This window comes from Ranitomeya variabilis, chromosome 2, assembly GCF_051348905.1.
Source record: "Ranitomeya variabilis isolate aRanVar5 chromosome 2, aRanVar5.hap1, whole genome shotgun sequence".
Lineage (NCBI taxonomy): Eukaryota > Metazoa > Chordata > Amphibia > Anura > Dendrobatidae > Ranitomeya > Ranitomeya variabilis.
The window spans coordinates 291,611,745-291,632,574 of record NC_135233.1 but is presented as its reverse complement, the minus strand read 5'-3'; the positions used below and the strand labels follow the sequence as shown (position 1 = coordinate 291,632,574).

At 39.2% G+C, this 20,830-nt stretch overlaps 1 protein-coding gene across 5 annotated transcripts in view; it reads left to right on the top strand.

The window, feature by feature from the left end:
• The window catches only part of TENM1 (teneurin transmembrane protein 1), a 1,288,567-nt gene that overhangs the window by 1,229,969 nt on the left and 37,768 nt on the right, over positions 1-20,830 (top strand). For all 5 annotated transcript variants that reach the window (XM_077285119.1, XM_077285117.1, XM_077285116.1 and 2 more), the window contains 2 exons: positions 2,999-3,365; positions 12,551-13,061. In XM_077285119.1, the coding sequence (XP_077141234.1) occupies positions 2,999-3,365; positions 12,551-13,061 (878 nt within the window). The remainder of the gene's footprint in view (positions 1-2,998; positions 3,366-12,550; positions 13,062-20,830) is intronic.

Here is a 20,830-nt window from a genome sequence, read left to right as displayed (position 1 = left end):
ATCCTCCATATGGTGCCTCCATACGGTACCATATTATGGAGACATTCTCCCCTTCCAAGTGATGCTAACAGGGAAAAAAGTTTTGTAACACAGTATTTGATGGAGCATGACATATTTATTCCCTGGCAGTATCAAACAGAGTCCAAAAGAGAAAATCTCTCTATGCCTCGGCATGAAATCTGAAGCATACAATGTTACAATATATACAGTAGGTCTACCAGTGCCATATTACGGGAGCATTTGGAAGTTGTGCAGAGTCATAGTACAATTGTATACATGAGCCTGTTCTTTGCCTAATGAGAAATTCTACATACAGTACATAGAACTATACCAACCAGGTTAAGGTCAAGCTACTGAGAGGTATAAATCCCCAAATAGTAGACTACAGATTTTCAGTGTCTACGCTGCAATGTTTTTTGTGATTTTTTTTTCCCCAATTTTTTTTCGAACAAAACAGCTTCATGGACTTTATTCTTTTTGACAAAACCATTGCACCCCAAATCACTAGTATGTTTCTGTCCATTAGGCTAGGGTCATATGAGTATATGAAAAGTCATCCATATTTGATCCAGAAAACTCTGATGATTTTCATCCATATTGCTATTTGTTTGCCATCTGTGTGTCCGTTTTTTTTTAATGTCCATGTGCCAACCATTTTTGTACATCTATATGCAAAAATGTACTTGATGAAAAATAGTTCCCCTAGATTAAAGTGGTTGTCTGGCTTTAGGGTACAGGTCTGCAATCACTCTATATGACTGCAGACTTGCGAATCTTCACAGCAGTGTGGTGCCGGCGAAGGGAGAGCGGGTGCATGACTGCAAGTACTGTATGTGTCTGCATTCATGGGGTCACAAGCTGACTAGACATACATGGCTTTCATCATTGCAAGTGTATTGAGCGAGGCCAGATATGTTTAGTCGGAATGTGGTCTGAAGTTTGCAAATCGCATTCTTCCGGTACCGGAGGATCCTCAGAGCGCAGAGTGCGCCTCTGAGGATTCACAAGTCTGCAGTCACGTAGAGTGACGCAGATTTGTTTTCCAAGGCTGGGTAACCACTTTAATAATGGAAATGTAGATGACTTCTCACTCACCGAACCTTATGAGACAACTTTCTATGATGCAAAGAGGAAATGTGATGCAGATCTACAGAACCGTACTATATCTGCTGCAGATATAACAAACAACGAGAATTGCATTTCAAAGTATAACTATTTAATAGAGATTGATAGGAGCACATTTTGGAAAGCTCAATTCATATTTCCCAATACAACTAGGCTCCTTTGTAAATCTGGTCCATATTATGTAAGATAAAATTGAACTTTTGGTAAAGCCGCGAAGGACACGGCCTGTCCCCATATGTTAAACGTCCTTCCTATGTAGTCTTTGTTCACGTGCCTTTGTTTTCTTTGGGCTATGCAAACTCTTAGTGCAGTATGAATAAATTCACCATGTTTTCAAAAGTTTAGACTAATAATGTAGAGCCCCGTTTAGAGGTCAAAGGGATGTTTGGAGCAGACTAAGCTGACATTGTCTGGAATATGTTCATACAGAAATGAGATGTACGCAGTTCTGGTACGCGGTGTAGGAAATGTGAATCTGCAGGCGCTGCTCACTGATAAAGGACGTGTACTTACGGATTGGATGAGTGATAGATTCACAGGCTGCTTTATGAAATTAGCACAAAGTGATGAAGGCAGTGATTGCTGGTTGATTGCTTGGGATCCAGAGCTGCTATGAAGCATTTTACCATGCAGTGTTGAAGTAAGAATGTCTGAGAAATGAAGATAGGCTCTGATTGAAGGGTTTGCTGTATTTTCCAATGAATCAGAAAAGAAGGCACCGCAGTACGTGACACATGTTGCAATGACAATTTGTACACTTACTGACAGTTCAACATTGTTAATTTTTTCCTTGGAAACATTGATGGAGAATTTCAGACTACAGGGAATGTTAATGACTGCAGAGGAGGTGGTGCCCGGTTCACGGAGGGGCTTAGGGATGGCTGGGAGGCGCTTGTGTTCTGGGGGAAAAGACATGCCCCCCGGACAGACTACACCTGCTGACACTGGAAATTTGCTACTGTGTCAAACCCAAACTAACTATGGAGATTTCACGATCCAGGGCACATTGCTGATATTGTGTGATTAGGAAACCTTGGTCCACTGGTCCACTGTTGTTTTTCTGGCTGGAGACTCAGTTTTAGCTATCTAGCTTACTATGAATATTACATCAGTTGTCTGCTTTGGATAATTACTTTTTGTTAGGGCTTAAATTCTTTCATCCCAGACAATTGAGACTTTTATGTTAACGACAATCTGATCAAACGCTGATGTGCACGGACGCATTGTAGAATCATTGGTCCGAGTGCAGTCCGATGTTTTGTTGGATCGCACTCAGACTGATAATACAGCACCTGCCCTTAGAGAAGTCCTGTAACCTTAAACTGATACCACGATATCCCACTGCAGGCATTTTCAGTGATTAGCTTTAATATGGGGGTAAACCTAAAGGCAATTGATTAATTTTCTTACAGCACCACCACAGGGGAAATGAAGCATTACGGTTCACCAGAAATTCAATGGAATGACCAAATAATTGCTCCAACTGGTAGATAAGGTTGCTGATGAGAGAACCCCTCTCAGTTGCTAAATAGGTCATGTAAAAATGAGGGGTTTTAAAACCCATTGACTTTTTTGTATTTTTACAGGCTGGATCCTTTTCATAGCAATAATTATATATTGTTTATTATAAATTCCTTTGCTAATAAAATGAGTCGCTGCCATTGAATCAAGTCAGTTCCCAAATAAGCAGTTTTCTAAGCTTTTTTTAAGTTTGTTAATTTAAAAAGTCCTTATAAAGAACATACAATGGGATGAATTGCCATCAATCTGCAAATTTCATCACTTATTGATGTTGTTATTTTATGTTACTTATTGATGTTATTCATGTTGATCTCTCACGAAATATTGGATTTATACGGCTTATTCCTTGCAGGTTCGGCTAGAATGGCCTACTGATCTCGCAGTCAATCCAATGGATAACTCATTATATGTCTTGGACAATAACATTGTACTCCAGATCTCTGATAATAACCAAGTGAGAATTATTGCCGGTAGACCTATACATTGCCAGGTTCCTGGGATAGACTACTTTCTCGTCAGCAAAGTAGCAATTCATTCCACCTTGGAATCGGCACGCGCCATTGCAGTCTCCCACAATGGAGTTCTCTACATTGCTGAAACAGATGAAAGGAAGATTAACAGAATACAGCAAGTCACCACAAATGGAGAGATTTCTACATTAGTTGGAGCCCCCACAGATTGTGACTGCAAGATTGACCCCAATTGTGACTGTTTTTCAGGTAAGACCAAATGTTTGTTTTTTAATCAATATGAAATGGTACCTTATTAGTAAACAAAAGAGATGAATTGATCTTTTCAAATTCAAATTTTCCGGTTCTGCTGAATTTTCCCCCAAAATTTGATTTGCAGCAAATAAATTTGTGCAAATTTCAATACTTGAAAGATATTTGATTTGTAAATACATGTGGGAGAGAGAAAAGAAAGAGAAACTCTCTGACCATAAGAGCTTACACTTAACAATAGAGAAAGAAAGAAAGAAAGAAAGAAAGAAAGAAAGAAAGAAAGAAAGAAAGAAAGAAAGAGAACATTGCTGATCATAAGCGCTAACACTGTATGAGAGAGGACCTTGAGCTTACACTTTATAGGAGAGAAAAGACCACGCTGACCATAAAAGCTAACACTTAACAGAAGAGAAAGAGACAGAATATTGCTGATCATAGGAGCTTACACTCTATAGAAGAGAGACGACTCCGATCTTACACTTTATAGGAGAGAAAAGACCACACTGACCATAAGAGCTTACACTCTATAGGAGAAAGAGAGTGGACCTCACTGACCATATGTGCTAACACTTTACAGGAGAGAGAGAGACAGATAATTTCTGATCATAATAGCTAACACTCTATAGAAGGGAGAGTATCCCAAGCCTACACATTATAGGAGAGAAAAGACCACGCTGACCAGAAAAGCTAACACTCTATAGTATAGAAGAAAGAGAGAGAGTGGACCTCACTGACCATAAGAACTAACACTTTACAGGAAAGAAAGAGAAAGAATATTGCTGATCATAAGAGCTAACACTCTATAGGAGAGGGAAAGTGGACCTCACTGACCATAAGAGCTAACATTCTATAAGAGAGGGAGAGTAGACCCCAATGACCATAAGAGCTTGCACTCTATAAGAAAGAAGTATGATATCTACAGGGCATTATGGGGAAGCCCACATGGCAACACTAAAAAGACATTAGCCCACTCTCTGATGCTTTAGCAGTGTGGGAAATGTATTTTTTAATGAACCACAAATTGAATCTTAAAAAGGGTAAAAATCGCATCAAATGCAAATTTCAGGAAATTCGACTCAAACTCACTCCTCTGCGAATTGATCTGCTTATCTCAAGAAAAGAGTTCTAAGTCTTTTTATAGTCAGAATATTTGGAAACCTATGTCAGAAGTCACCTAGGACCATGTAAATCGCATTTATATAACACAATGGCAGATTTGATAAATTCAGTTTTACACATTTTCAGAACCTATTTTTGTGCTCTTCCATTGTAACTTGTTTACAGCCTTACACAATGAAATCTCAAAAAATTTGTGTGACATTAGATTCTACGGTTCCCCAGCTACAACTATACCGATTACAACCAAAGTCAGGGTAAGGAGTACCCAGAAAAACACCACTCAAAGAGTATATAGAAATATGTACATTTATTAAGGAATAAATATAAAAACATGAACCAAACATGAATGGAACATGTAAGAGGATTCAAAACAGGATGAAATCAAGTAGATAAAGGTGGGGGGTTACTGAAAGTAAAGGGTTGCAAAGTAGTCTATATCAGACAAAGTGGGGGGTACTGATTAAGTTCCATGATTCACAGGAAAAATTGCATGTGGAACATGATACCATGGACCATGATAAAAATTAGTGAGACAACATGTCAGGGCATGTTAGGTTAGGTTATGGGTTGAACAAGATGTACTTAAAGTCTTCCTTCAACCTTAATAACTATGTTACTATGTTACTAATATAAAGAAAATGTGGTAAAATAACCAGTCTGTCCATGTGCATATCATGCAATGTAATATTAGATTATAACTATAAAAAGCTTAATCAGTCCATATACAAGTGCTTCACACTAAATTAGAATATCTGCAAAAAGTTAATTTCTTTCAGTTCTTCAATACAAAGAGTTAAACTCATATATTATATAGAGTCATTACAAACAGAGTGATCTATTTCAAATGTTTATTTCTGTTGATGTGGATGATTATGGCTTTCAGCCAATGAAAAGCCAAAAGTCATTATCTCAGTAAATTAGATTACCAAAAAAACCTGCAAAGGCTTCCTAACTGTTTAAAAAGGTCCCTTAGTCCGTTTCAGTAGGTTCCACAATCATGGGGAAGACTGCTGACTTGATAGATGTCCAGAAGGCAGTCATTAACACACTCCACAAGGAGGGTAAGCCACAAAAGGTCATTGCTAAAGAAGGTGGCTGTTCACAGAGTGCTGTATCCAAGCATATTAATGGAAAGTTGAATGAAAGGAAAAAGTGTGGTAGAAGAAAGGTGCACAAGCAACCGAGAAAACCACAGCCTTGAAAGGATTGTTAAGAAAAAGCCATTCAAAAATTTGGGGGAGGTTCACAAGGAGTGGACTTCTGCTGGAGTAATTGCTTCAAGAGCCACCACACACAGATGTATAGAGGACATGGGCTACAAGCGTCGCATTCCTTGTGTCAAGCCTCTCATGACCAATAGACAACTCCAGAAGCGTCTTACCTGGGCCAAGGTGAAAAAGAACTGGACTGTTGGACAGTGGTCCAAGGTGTTGTTTTCAGATGAAAGTAAAGTTTGCTTTTCATTTGGAAATCAAGGACTCAGAGTCTGGAGGAAGAGTGGAGAGGTCACAATCCAAGCTGCTTGGGGTCTAGTGTGAAGTTTCCACAATCAGTGATGGTTTTGGGAGCCATGTCATCTGCTGGTGTAGGTCCACTGTGTTTTTTCAAGACCAAAGTCAGCGCAGCCATCTACCAGGAAATTTTATAGCACTTCATGCTTCCCTCTGCCGACAAGCTTTTTGGAGATGGAAATTTAATTCTCCAGCAGGACTTGGCACCAGTTGACACAAAAAGTAAAAAGTACCAATACCTGGTTTAAAAACAATAGTATCACTGTGCTTGATTGGTCAGCAAATGTGCCTGACCTTAACCCCATAGAGAATCTATGGGGTATTGTCCAGAGGAATATGAGAGACACCAGACCCAACAATGCAGACGAGCTGAAGGCTGCTATCAAAGCAACCTGGGCTTCCATAAAACCTCAGCAGTGCCACAGACTGATTGCCTCCATTCCATGCCGCATTGATGCAGTGATTGATACAAAAGGAGCCCCAACCAAGTATTGAGTGCATTTACTGAACATACTTTTCAGTAGGCCAACATTTTGGATTTTAAAATTATTTTTCAAGCTGGTGTTATAAGTATTCTAATTTACTGAGCTAATGACTTTTGGGTTTATATTGGCTTTTACAACAACAACAAAAATCAACACTTAAAATAGATCACTCTGTTTGTAATGACTCTATACAGGTCCTTCTCAAAAAATTAGCATATAGTGTTAAATTTCATTATTTACCATAATGTAATGATTACAATTAAACTTTCATATATTATAGATTCATTATCCACCAACTGAAATTTGTCAGGTCTTTTATTGTTTTAATACTGATGATTTTGGCATATAACTCCTGAAAACCCAAAAAACCTGTCTCAATAAATTAGCATATTTCACCCGTCCAATCAAATAAAAGTGTTTTTTAATAACAAACAAAAAAACCATCAAATAATAATGTTCAGTTATGCACTCAATACTTGGTCGGGAATCCTTTGGCAGAAATGACTGCTTCAATGCGGCGTGGCATGGAGGCAATCAGCCTGTGACACTGCTGAGATGTTATGGAGGCCCAGGATGCTTCAATAGCGGCCTTAAGCTCATCCAGAGTGTTGGGTCTTGCGTCTCTCAACTTTCTCTTCACAATATCCCACAGATTCTCTATGGGGTTCAGGTCAGGAGAGTTGGCAGGCCAATCGAGCACAGTAATAACATGGTCAGTAAACCATTGTAAACCATTTACCAGTGGTTTTGGCACTGTGAGCAGGTGCCAGGTCGTGCTGGAAAATGAAATCTTCATTTCCATAAAGCATTTCAGCCGATGGAAGCATGAAGCGCTCCAAAATCTCCTGATAGCTAGCTGCATTGACCCTGCCCTTGATGAAACACAGTGGACCAACACCAGCAGCTGACATGGCACCCCACACCATCACTGACTGTGGGTACTTGACACTGGACTTCAGGCATTTTGGCATTTCCTTCTCCCCAGTCTTCCTCCAGACTCTGGCACCTTGATTTCCGAATGACATGCAAAATTTGCTTTCATCAGAAAAAAGTACTTGGGACCACTTAGCAACAGTCCAGTGCTGCTTCTCTGTAGCCCAGGTCAGGCGCTTCTGCCGCTGTTTATGGTTCAAAAGTGGCTTTACCTGGGGAATGCGGCACCTGTAGCCCATTTCCTGCACACGCCTGTGCACGGTGGCTCTGGATGTTTCCACACCAGACTTAGTCCACAATCTTCTTCAGGGTCCGGTCACCTCTTCTCGTTGTACAGCGTTTTCTGCCACATTGTTTCCTTCCAACAGACTTACCATTGAGGTGCCTTGATACAGCACTCTGGGAACAGCCTATTTGTTGAGAAATTTCTTTCTGGGTCTTACCCTCTTGCTTGAGGGTGTCAATGATGGCCTTCTTGACATCTGTCAGGTCGCTAGTCTTACCCATGATGGGGGTTTTGAGTAATGAACCAGGCAGGGAGTTTTTAAAAGCCTCAGGTATCTTTTGCATGTGTTTAGAGTTAATTAGTTGATTCAGAAGATTAGGGTAATAGGTCGTTTAGAGAACCTTTTCTTGATATGCTAATTTATTGAGACAGGTTTTTGGGGTTTTCAGGAGTTGTATGCCAAAATCATCAGTATTAAAACAATAAAAGACCTGACAAATTTCAGTTGGTGGATAATGAATCTATAATATATGAAAGTTTAATTGTAATCATTACATTATGGTAAATAATGAAATTTAACACTATGCTAATTTTTTGAGAAGGACCTGTATAATATATGAGTTTCACGTTTTGTATTGAAACACTGAAATAAATTAACTTTTTGATGATATTCTAATTTAGTGAGAAGCACTTGTGAATCATAAAAGTAATATTGAGCTTACCCATATTGGAGTGAAGATACCTCACATACAGCCACCTGTGCCCTGACACACATTTCGCTGTTACGCTTTTTCAATGCTTTAGCAGTAAGGGAAATAGCACATTTTCTGCAGCTATTTTTAAAGCTGAATTATTTTTGTGATCTTGTATTGTAACTTGTTTACAGTCTTACACAATGAAATCTCAAAAAATGTGCGTGATATTAGATTCTTCTATTTCCAATACCGATTTCTGGATATGTTGTATTCTTTTCATATCGTATCATTAAAAACCTCACTGTAATCAGTCAGACATGTTCATATTCAGCATCAAAGTAACACAAAGCAGTTTTCTCTATCACAGTTTCTCTTGTGGCCAAATTCATCATTGCATTTTCCCATTTTTTGGCATGAATACAACAAAATTAGTGACTTTTTAAATTCCAACAAATTCATCAATTGACTAAATAAATCTTCTCAATTTGTCATAATTAATTACATTAGAGAAACAAAGTGCTGAATTATAGAAATGCGATGAATTTCTTAAAGCAGCGAGGAGACACTAAGCAGCTTTCTGGAGTTATAGAACTTGGTAAAGTCGTATGCATGGAGCCTATACAGTGGCACACGGCGGTCCTAAAGCTCCAGGACTGCATAGTGCATGCCGCCATATAAGTCTAGGTTCACACGAGTATATAAAAAATCTTCCAATTTTCATCCAGAAAAAGCGTGAAATTTTTCATGTGTATTGTCAGTCCATTTGGGATCCTTGTAATATCCATTTTATATCAACAGTTATTAAAATTTGCAAGAACATATACAGCTTCCTCGTTGCCATGTTATTCTGTGGGGTTGTGCACATGACTGATTTTTCCTTGGACTGAGCCGGGCCAAGTAAACATTTGCAGCATGAACGAGTTGTATCTGACTTATCACACTCGGCCATTCATGTCTATGGGTTTTTTTTTTTAAATGGGATCCCACTCTGACCAAACTCTGATCAGTGTGCGACTAGCATATTCGGACTGATTTTCATAGATGAGAGAAAATTGGTTGTGTAACCCTAGCCTTAAGGCGGTTACATGAGTGAATCCAATCATAGTATTTTATCATTTGCAATAAGCACTAAATTATCTTACAACTCCCTCTACTTTGCAGATACCTGTCCATTATTATAATTTCCACATAGCTAAAAAAAAGCACAGTTAACTATTCTAAATGTGGCCTTTATGGTGTATGAGATAGGCTCCCACTGTTACTTCCCATACCCTTATCAGAGGTCATTCTGTCTTAAAGAAATTTGTCAAGGAAACACAACTACAGACTGTGTAGAACCAGAAAGTGAAATTATGTTGAAATTCCTTTGCTGCATCACAAAGAACGTCACCCTCTATGCTGTAACTTTTGACAAACATGAAGACATAGTGGCACTTTTCTTAGGCTGGTTTCACATTTGCGTTTAAAAACGCAGCGTTTAAAAAAAAAACGCAGGTGATGAAAAATGCATGTAAACGCGTGCAAACGCTGCGTTTTTTAGACACATGCATTTTTGCATGCGGTAAAAAAATGCGGCGTTTTGACGCGTTTACATGCATTTTTTCATGCGTTTGCGTTTTTGAAACGCATGCTGAGAAGTGTGTGACAGCTGCCAATCATCAAAATCAACTAGAAAACCCACTATAAATAGAAATAGCTAGGGTTAGGGATAGGGATAGGGTTAGGGTTAGGGATAGGGTTAGGATCCCTAGGGTTAGGGTTAGGGTTAGGATCCCTAGGGTTAGGGTTAGGGGTAGGGTTAGGGTTAGGATCCCTAGGGTTAGGGTTAGTGTTAGGGGTAGGGTTAGGGTTTGGATCCCTTGGGTTTGGGTTAGGGTTAGGGGTAGCTTTTTATTAGAAGAATGTCCTGGTCACCAGGTCACTGATAAGCCACCCCCCACCATCAAGGTGATAAAGGGATCCAAACCCTAACCCTACCCCTAACCCTAACCCTAGGGATCCTAGGGATCCATAGGGATGTTGACCTGGTGACCAGGACATTCTTCTAATAAAAAGCTTTGTTTAATGTGGACACCCCAAGATATACGGTATTGCTCTAGAGTACTAAAAATATTAACTCGTAGAGTATTCACTGTCATATTGTTAGGGTTAGGGTTAGGGGTAGGGTTAGGGTTAGGATCCCTTTATCACCTTGATGGTGGGGGGTGGCTTATCAGGGTGTATTCTTGTTTTTTTCTATAAAAACGCATGCGTTTTTAACGCAAGCAAACGCATGTGCTTAAAAACACATGTGTTTAAAAACGCATGCGTTTACATAGACAACAATATGCATGCGTTTTTTTGCGGCAAAAAAAGCCTCTAGAAATTGCTACATGTTGCATTTCTGCGACAGAACGCATGCAGCAAAAAAACGCATGCGTCATTAAACGCGGCCAAACGCGTACAAAAAAACGCATGCGTTTTTTAATGTTAAACATAGGGAAAAAAACGCATGCGTTTTTTTCTGTACAAACGCTGCAGATCATAACGCAAGTGTGAAACCAGCCTTACTTGCTTGGCAGAGCATTCTCTATGAGACATTTTTGTCAGCAGCTTATATGTGGACGAACAATACCATTGGCAGTCCAAATCTGACATGTCCGATAAATGTCTCCCCCGAACAAACAGTTAGCCGGCGCCACTATAAACATTAGCATGTCGGCTGAACCCATCGATATTGGTGGGTATGGCTAACAATAATTTAATGTGCATGGAGGGCTTTAGCAGATCCCATATTTTATGTGAGCCTAAAGAATGCTTGCTCTTTTGGCTACAAATTGCTGCCATGGTTACACAGTCCCATGATCTGGTTTGAGCTCTTACAAATGTTCGATTACCCCATAGTGGTTCCGTGTAAAAGGGCCTTAAAGGGGGTTTTCTCAAGTTCTGAAATAGCTTTAGACAGCATGAAAATAAGCAACTTTTCAATTGACTTACTTTTTTCTATCTTATGTCATTTTCCTGTAATGATACAGTTTCTTTTATAGTTTACATCTAATTTTATGGATCCTGGCCTCCAAACACTGGCCGTGTGTGGTCAGTAGTTACATTCCAGGAGATGAGTCAACTCTTAACATTCCAGCCAGCTCTCTCCCGATCATTAATTTCTATATAGTAGTTATCAGCTCACCTCCCTCCCTCTCCCTCTCATCTTCTGAAGAGATGCAGTTATAAATCATCAGCCAGGAGCTTTCACAGCAAGTCTCCTAATCACTGCTCTCTCTTCTCTCCCTGTCTGGACCTGGGTGCTTGTTCAAATGGCTTATTATCTCTATGTGTAAATGCAGCTATAACAATGTAAACCACTACAGAATAACCCAATGATTGCTGAGTGTGTTTTAGCAGAATTTGTGCTGGGTTTTATAGCTCTACTAAGACTACAGTTCTATTGCCAAAGCTGTCACTCAAGTAGTAGAGCCTGCCCTGCCAGAAACCAGAAAGTAAGAAACTCTAAGGAGATTGCATTGCTATGAAATGCTTAAGAGACTACTTGAGAATACCCCTTAAGTCAATACTATAAAGTGTTTGGATAATATGATTAGTGTTTATGGTAATACTATCACTATAAATGTGATAGATTCTCTATGGGTCCATATACCTCTCTATGAGAACGGATGTACAGATCCATAGACTTACTACTGATCCTGTACACTGCTCTGTGTGCATGCTACTACAGGAGTTCTACATTTTAGAGTGGCGTTTTGAGCAATTGGTGAGGTATCAGAATAAAATCCCACTGATCAGGATCTATTATTTGCAGCCTAAGATTTTACAAATATTAGAAATCTTTACAATATCATAATCCAAGATGGTAGTCCATTTTGCTAACGCTGACAAACAAATCTCTATTTACACGCAATGGCAGTAATACATTGAGGAGATTGCTGTGTAGGGAAATATAGCAGATGTCCTGGCACCGTACGTGAAACTAGGAAAAAACAAACAAACAATTTTTAAACCAGCAGGGCATTGAATCTTCAAAAATGAGTATTGCTGAGATAAATGCATAATAATGCTAATCTTTGCTGATTCACATTTCAAATTATACCATTCAAAGTAATGCTTTTTAAAACGGACTGTGAATATTAAATTTCTTATGTTTACAGACATTCAGTAATAAAAATTAAAATGTGCAATTTGCAGATTAATACTGTTAATATTATTTGTCCCATAGGTGACGGTGGATTTGCAAAAGATGCCAGACTGAAAGCGCCTTCTTCGTTAGCTGTTTCTCCAGATGGCACACTGTACATAGCTGATCTTGGCAACATACGCATTCGAGCAGTCACTAAGAACAAGCCTCATCTGAATGCCATGAATATGTATGAGGTTGCCTCTCCAGCAGACCAAGAATTGTATCAGTTCAGTACCAATGGGACCCATCTCCATACTTTAAACTTGATAACTAGGGACTACGTATACAACTTTACATACAATGGTGATGGGGATGTAATCTATATTACCAGTAGCAATGGAAATTTGGTTCATATACGACGTGATGCCGGGGGCATACCTTTGTGGCTGGTCGTACCTGGGGGACAAGTCTACTGGCTAACGATCAGCAACAATGGAGTGCTGAAAAGGATATCTGCTCAAGGATATAACCTAGCATTAATGACATACCATGGAAATACAGGGCTCCTGGCAACCAAAAGCAATGAGAACGGTTGGACGACAGTTTACGAGTAAGTGGATATCTCTTTAATTCCTATCTAATTCCTTTACAGTTCAGTATAATACATTTGTACTATTTAGATTCTTTATGTGTTACACAAGCTGCTTGTAGATCATTTATTTAGGAATAGGACTATCCCTAATCATCTCCCATTATTTATTGAGGGCTCTCTTTCTGTAAAGTTGACAAGGTTTTGGGCATTCTATACCACCAATCGCCATAGCTTCTAATTTCCTTCTGTACATAACTTCAAAAGATCCTACATGTTCAGAAAACATTTGACATGTAATGGAGAGCTGTCAGATGTTTTGATTGTTGGTGGTCAAGATGCTGAAACTCCCCAGCATTCATTAAAACAGAAGGCAGAAGTGCTTGGCCAAGTTCTGTTCAATTTAGAAAATGGAGACAAGCTCAGTAGAAAGTCTATTAATTTGTTTACGAGGAGAGCAGTGCTTGGCTGAATGCTTAGCAATTGATGGGGGCCTCGAAACTCAAAACCCTACAAATCATCATAACTTATGACAGTTTCCAAGAATGTACAGTTACACCTTAATAGTCTGGTACCCCACATCCATTACTCCTAGTAGGAGGCCAAGCTATCGAGTATAGTATTACAGATTGAGAAAAGATAATCATCGCAGACTTTTCTCAATTCTTGGTTTGTTTTCTCAATTACTGACTGGTGGCACTTCACCCTCCAGATACATAGTAACAACATTTTACACTTTTCAAACCTAATTGTTTTCAAGATAGTCTAAAGAAAAAAGTGCAATCTTTGAGCATACTGGTTTGCTAGTTCAGTATATTTGTGGGTTTCCTTAGGGAAGAGTAACAGCAGCAGCTGGTGGCCTCTCTCAATAGATTCATCTCCTCATCTTTACTTAAGAACAGCTGCATTGTAACCAAGAGTTAGATGTTTTTCAGCTCAAATGTAATGATATTTGGTACTTGACTTTTTCCAAGAAGTCTTTAGTCCGCAGTCATTTTTCATAGTGGTTTAATTTTGAAAGAAAAACTGTTGTGTAAGGGAGAGGTCCTATACAACAGAACCCATCTCGAAGCCAGAGATTATGGCATTACGTGGATTACCCTCATGAAACTGAGCAGCATATGAAAAGCATATGTTATCATGAATATTTAGGTCCTAATATTTTAATATACTAAGAAAAAACACAAAAATTGAGCTTGGTTTAAGTTGGTATACATGCAGCACATAAGTGCATGTTCACTTGGGCCATAAAGCATAAAAAACCTACAAGAAGCAAATAAACATAAACTCTGCTGTAACTAAATAAGTAAAAAACAAGAGTGCATTTAAATAACACAGGCTTTGTAGTAATACTGCTTTTGATCAAAATTAGCATAAAAGCCATCCCACCGTCCTGCAAGCCGGGGTGTGGCCTACCTCCCTCTTGAGCTGAAAATTACATTTAAAGGCTTCCCCAGGCTAGTGTCCACAGGTCGGGACCCAGTCCTTTTGTCTGCCCTTATTCACACACTGAGGTCAACTCTGACACATGGTAAGGTTTTTAATATTAGACAGCGTAGTACTGTCAACGGTGGGATGGCCTTTATGCTATTTTTGATCAGAAACAGTATTACTAGGAACCCTGTCCCTGAGTTATTTAAATACAGTTTTGCTTTTTACTTATTTAGTTGCAGCAGGGTTTATGTTTATTTTGCTTCTTGTAGGTTTTGTATTTTAATATACTAGTATATTTTAATAAAGTAGGGATTAATCATCTCTTTTATGAAGTACTCATACCATGGCATGTTATAGAAATTAGACTGGTTAGACATGGGGCCTAGGAGTGAGCAGATCTCAGTGCTTGGCTCTATATGTGTGCATGCTGTGGTAATATTATCTCGCTATGTGCCCTGAAAGGCCAGGTTTATCTGATATTTGCATCAGTCTTGTGTATACTTTTTCTCTTGAGAAATCAAGAGAAGTTACAGAAACATATGTGTACCTCTTTTTTAGTAGTTTCTTAAAGTGGACCTAGCACTTGCCATAAATAATTAATTTTTACCTGATGTAAATGCCTCTATTCTCCTGAACCTTTAATTGTTGTTTTTGGGTTCCTGTGCCTCTAGGCCCCCTCTTAACTGTAGGTAAATAGAGTCTTTTTAGCCAGGTGGGTATAGTGCTTAAAAAGACTCCCAAAGAGAAGAGTTAAGGGCCACACCCACTTAACTAAAAAAAAGATAAGATTTACAGTAAAGTGGGGGGCCCTATCTCGGAAAAGGAGATGCACAAGGACAATAGAAAAACAATGCCAGGTTCAGGAGAAGAGCAATGTTAGTCTCACCTGGTGAGGTGGATTCATGGAGGCACAGATCCAGGGTAGTCATATGGACTAAGGACGTAGGTGCAGACAGCTAGAGGATGGAAAAATGAAGCTGTCGACAGTCTGGAATGACAGGAACATTATGGCAGATGAAGAGGGAAATGGAAAGTCTGGAGCAGCACTTAGAGGTAGGCAGAAGACCCACAGACATATTTGCAAAAATGAATACACAGCATAAACAAATTCAAATAACAGTTGATCTTTACTGCAAGTGATGGGCTAATCCAGGAGGTGGCTAGCTAAGAATTAACCAGCAAGACTGAGGATATGCAGGAACACAAAGGTTTGGCAACTTTAGCGTTTCAATACCAACACACAGATGTGTCTCTAATTGGGTCTTATGAGGTCTAGAGAGATGATGCTGGGCAATCTGCAAATCCTGATGTGGAGCACAGCAAAGGGTGACACAACCAGTAGGGAAGGGAGCAGACCCCATCCCAGTCGGGACAGGAGTGTAACAAGTAGCATTTAAAACAGGTAACAAAATGATATATTTATGGTGACACCTCCACTTTTACTGCCGTTAATGGGATCTACCAATTGGCGTCACTTGTTGGGAGCCTAGCTGGCACAAGCCACAGATCTGACATGTTTGGTTTCCATATCATAGAGGTTCATCAGATAACTCCCTTTGAAGTATTTCTAATCAATCTGGAATTCTATGGTTGTATGTACGTGTCACTTATGGATGTACTGTTAAGATTAAAAAATGGCACCTTTCAGTTTCCTTTACACAATGTATTTCAGATGCTTCCAGGCTTCTAAAACATCCCATGAATTACATGTGTTTGTACAAACATTTCTCATATGTCTATGTTGTCTAAACATCATCATTATGAGTCTATGCCAGTAGTTCTTTCCAGGTTGATGTTGTGTTTTTTGTTCTGATTGTAGCCTTTGCCCACCTTTGCCCCAAATATTGATTTCCATTTATATTCTTCAATGCAAATATATTGACCATCTTTAAGGAAAAATTTGTATGCTGTCCAAAAAAGATCCTTTACTTACCATAGAAATACAGATTGAAAACTAAGAGGATTTCATTATCTGTGCATCATTTCGTACCATACGCAAAATTAATGGATTATTATTTAGATTCTATTGTATGATGTTCATGGCGCTGGCAGACTAAACATTCCCAGAGACGGCAGATGAAACTCTCCCAACTTCTCTCACTAACGATAAATATTTTATGCTCAGTAAACGAATTTTGCAAATTCTAAAATATAAATCTTCTCAATTTGTCATGATTAATTACATTAGAGAAACAAAGTGCTGAATTATAGGAATGCGATGAATTGCTGAAAGCAGCGAGGAGACACTAAGCAGCTTTCTGGAGTTATAGGACTTCATGCACATGGTAAAGTCCTATGTATGGAGCCCATACAATGGCACACGGCGTTCCTAAAGCTCCAGAAATGTATAGTTCATGCTGCCATATGGATTCATATACAAAGGTATTGTGAAAATAAATTGTCCAAACCTAATATCACCACCATCTTCTAGCAGTGTATGCACTATACATTTATAGGAAGGGGGTCTTTCAAGTTTTCCATACATGACCTGCTACGTCACCATCTACACTCCACCCTTACTGCACCAATTTCAGAGCACCTTTTGCTGATTGTTGCCCAAAATTAATATCCTGCCCCCTGCTCTGACAGATTAACCAAGTAAGGAAATAAAACAAGAAAACATACAATGAAGGGGTGGGACACCGCTCTACGACCGAGCATCCTGGCCAATAAATGCAAGGTCCCCCCCAAAAACCTCATGCTTTCCTCCCTACTAGCTTTTACCTACGCCTCATACCCAGCCTCTAAAACTTGCAATCTTTTGCCTAATTAAACCTTTCCTGGTTGGAATTCTTCCCATATCAGGAGGCCTTTCCCTAAATGTACAAACATTTTAAAGTCTAAAATCGGGACATGACCTACCCTAAGCCGTGTCTCTGTCTTTGCTTTGTCTTTAACCCCTTAAGGACCAGGGGTCTTTTCATTTTTGCGTTTCCATTTTTTGCTCCCCTTCTTCCCACGGCCATAACTTTTTAAATTTTCCATCAATATGGCCATGTGAGGGCTTGTTTTTTGTGGGACGAGTTGTAATTTTGAATGACAGCATTGATTTTACCATATCATGTAATGGGAAACATTACATGCGGTGAAATTGCAAAAAAAAAATTGCAATTCCACAATTGTTTTTGGAATTTTTTTTGCCATGTTCACTAAATGCTAAAACTGACCTGCCATTGTGATTCTCCAGGTCATTATGACAGACACCAAACATTTCTAGGTTCTTTTTTATTTAAGTGGAGAAAAAAAAATCCAAAGTTTGTAAAAAAAAAAAAGTTGCCATTTTCCGAGACCCATAGTGTCTCCATTTTTCGGGATTTGAGGGCATATTTTTTGCGTGACGATCTGACATTTTTATTGATACCATTTTGGTGTGTATATTATCTTTTGATCGCCTGTTATTGCATTTAATTGCAATATTGCAGCGACCAAAAAAACGTAATTCCGGTGTTTAGATTTTCTTCTCGCCAGCCCGTTTACCAATTGGATTAATTATTTTTATATATTGATAGATTGGGCGAGTTTGAAAGCGGTGATACCAAATATGTGTTTATTTCAACTTTTTTATTGTTTTATTTTGAATGGTACAAAAGGGGGGTGATTTGAACTTTTATATTTTTTTATTTTAATATTTTTAAACACTTTTTTTACTTTTTACTTGCTTCAATAGTCTCCATGAGAGACTAGAAGCTGCAGTTGTCAGATCGCTTCTGCTCTATGTAGCAGAATACCTTACTTGCTATGAGTTGTCCAGCAATGACAATCACAGGGGTCTCCTGCTGACCCCGGGTTATCATGACAATTCCATCGTCGACCCGCGGTCATGTGACACGGGCGCCGATGGGTGGAGGTAATGACACGCTTACTGCACGTGCATGTTAAATGCCGCTGTCAGAGTTAGAGAGCGGCATTTAACATGTCAACAGCCTCGGGTAGATCTTGATTCCATCCACGGCTGTTAGGGGCACATGTCTGCTGGTCAAATCAGCTGTCATATGCCGGAAAAGATGCAGGCTCATCGCCGGAGCCTGCACCAAACAGGGAGTCAATCTGTTTTAGAGATTTGTGTTTGTTTATTAAATAAGCTTCAATAATTCTTATTATAATAAAACCTTACAGAGAGGCTCTCCATTCTGCATTGTATGTCTGAGGGAGTATATAAAAATCCTACAAATCCGATAAAGCCCTTCACATCTAAACCTCTGTCGCCCTCATGTTGCAAAGATCTTTATATTGGAAGTCTTATCTTCCTTTTTTGAGCAAGGACTGAAACGTTCACAATGTATGCATACAGTATTTAAGGAGTAATGCAACAAGGAATCTGTATATGTAGATATATATAATAATATACACAAAAGATTCATTGAGTCTGTTTGCGACAGTTTGACTAGAGACATGGATGTTAGTTGCTGGAGATGAGTGAATATTTGTTCGGGTCCCTGCTTATTCGGCAAGCTATAGCGGTTACTGAATAAGCTACATTGGGAACCCGGATACCTGGAGCGCTCTGGCTGATCAGCTGTTCGGCTCCACAGCTGCATGTGTCACGGCTGTGTGACAGTCACAGCAAACAGGCTATCCATGCATGTGCTGTGACTGTCACACAGCTGCAACACAGTCAGCTGCGCATCCGAACCGCTGATCAGCTGGAGCGCTCCATGTATCCGGGTTCCCTCTGCAGCTTATTCGGTAAGTGCTATAGCTTGCCTAATAAGCAGCGACCTGAACAAATTTGCTCATCTCTACTAGTTGCCTGCTGGAAGTCATATTGCAGGGCTCTGGTACTGATCCTCCTGTTCCTCCTTGCACAAAGGAGGAGGTAGCAGTCCTGCTGCTGGGTTGTTGCCCTCCTACGGCCCCCTCCACATCTCCTGGAGTACAGGATTGTCTCCGGGTATCTGCTCCATGTTCTGGACACTGTGCTGACAGACACAGCAAACCTTCCTGCCACAGCTCGCATTGTGACATCGTGGATGAGCTACACTACCTGAGCAACATCTGTGGGTTGTACAGTAGGCACCACCTAATGCTACTTTACCTCTAGGGGCTAGAGCTATAGCAAAATGCAAAAGTGACCAAAACAATAGCCAAAAAGGATGAGAACAAAGAAATGGTCTGTGGTCAGCCCCTGCAGATCCACTCCTTTTAAAGGGGTTGTCTTGCTAATTGCCTATCATTTCTACCTGTTGTCAGTTCTATTTGCACAACAGCAGGAGACATTTATTCACAATCAGTGTTGCTTCACAACTGGACAGGTTGATTTCACTTAAGTGTGATTGACTTGGAGTAACATTGTATTGTTTAAGTGTTTCCTTTATTTTTTAGCAATATATATATATATATATATATATATATATATATGTATTCGTGTGTATACACATATCTAACTATATATACAGCATTAGATGATGCAACAATTGCTCCTTTTGTGAAATTGGTTTTAATATCTGTTAGTATAAGTGCCTTGTCAATCACTGTCAGTTTCAGCCGCTGTCATTTAGTTATTGTAATTTATTTGGACACTGACAATGTCCTCCACAATCCAAGACTAGCGTGAAAGGTTTCCTTATTATACCCGCTGCACTTCTAGGCTGTATATAAATACAGTGCTTATGAATTCTTTCATTTATTTGTATATGTTTCATGTACATGACGTATCTCACCAATATTAGAACCACTGATCTGGGGTTATGGTTTCCTATATGTTTAACTGACCTTTATTTATCAATTCAAGACATCATGCAGTACTGAAATCTTATCTTATTTAATGGCATGTTTCCTACTGTTCCCTGTTATCGGTAAGGATGGGGCTAGACGATGACTTTGGCATTGACACAGGTTTAGCGGCTGCAATGGTTTGGGAATAATGCAGTTACATGGGGACATACTCAGGTACTGTGTTCGTGGTAGGTAAATCACAAAAAGTCAGAAACACTTCTTTTTTTTTGCACCTTCCTTCTTGCTGTCTGGGTACCCAAAAACGTTTAATACAACCACATATCACTGAATAATTCTGCATTGTAGCAAGGACAAATATGTGCCCTACTTTTTTCTAAAATCTTCATTTTCGAGATCTATATACATTTACAGAAACATTGTGTGAATGATATTGGCAGTATATTTTATAAACCTTGTATTTTAGGTTTAGTGGTCCTTTAACATTGCCTCGGGTAAAAGCCAGGTCACAATTCCGAGCGCTCATATATCACGCACTTCTTTACATGAATTTAGTGTCATGTGAACAGTTAGCTGTTTAGTGGTCAAACACTGCCATCTAGTGGTGTGTTTCTGGAATGACAGCAGAATCTCTTCTATCAAGAAATTAAAATTCAGCAATGCATTAGCCATTATTTTTACAA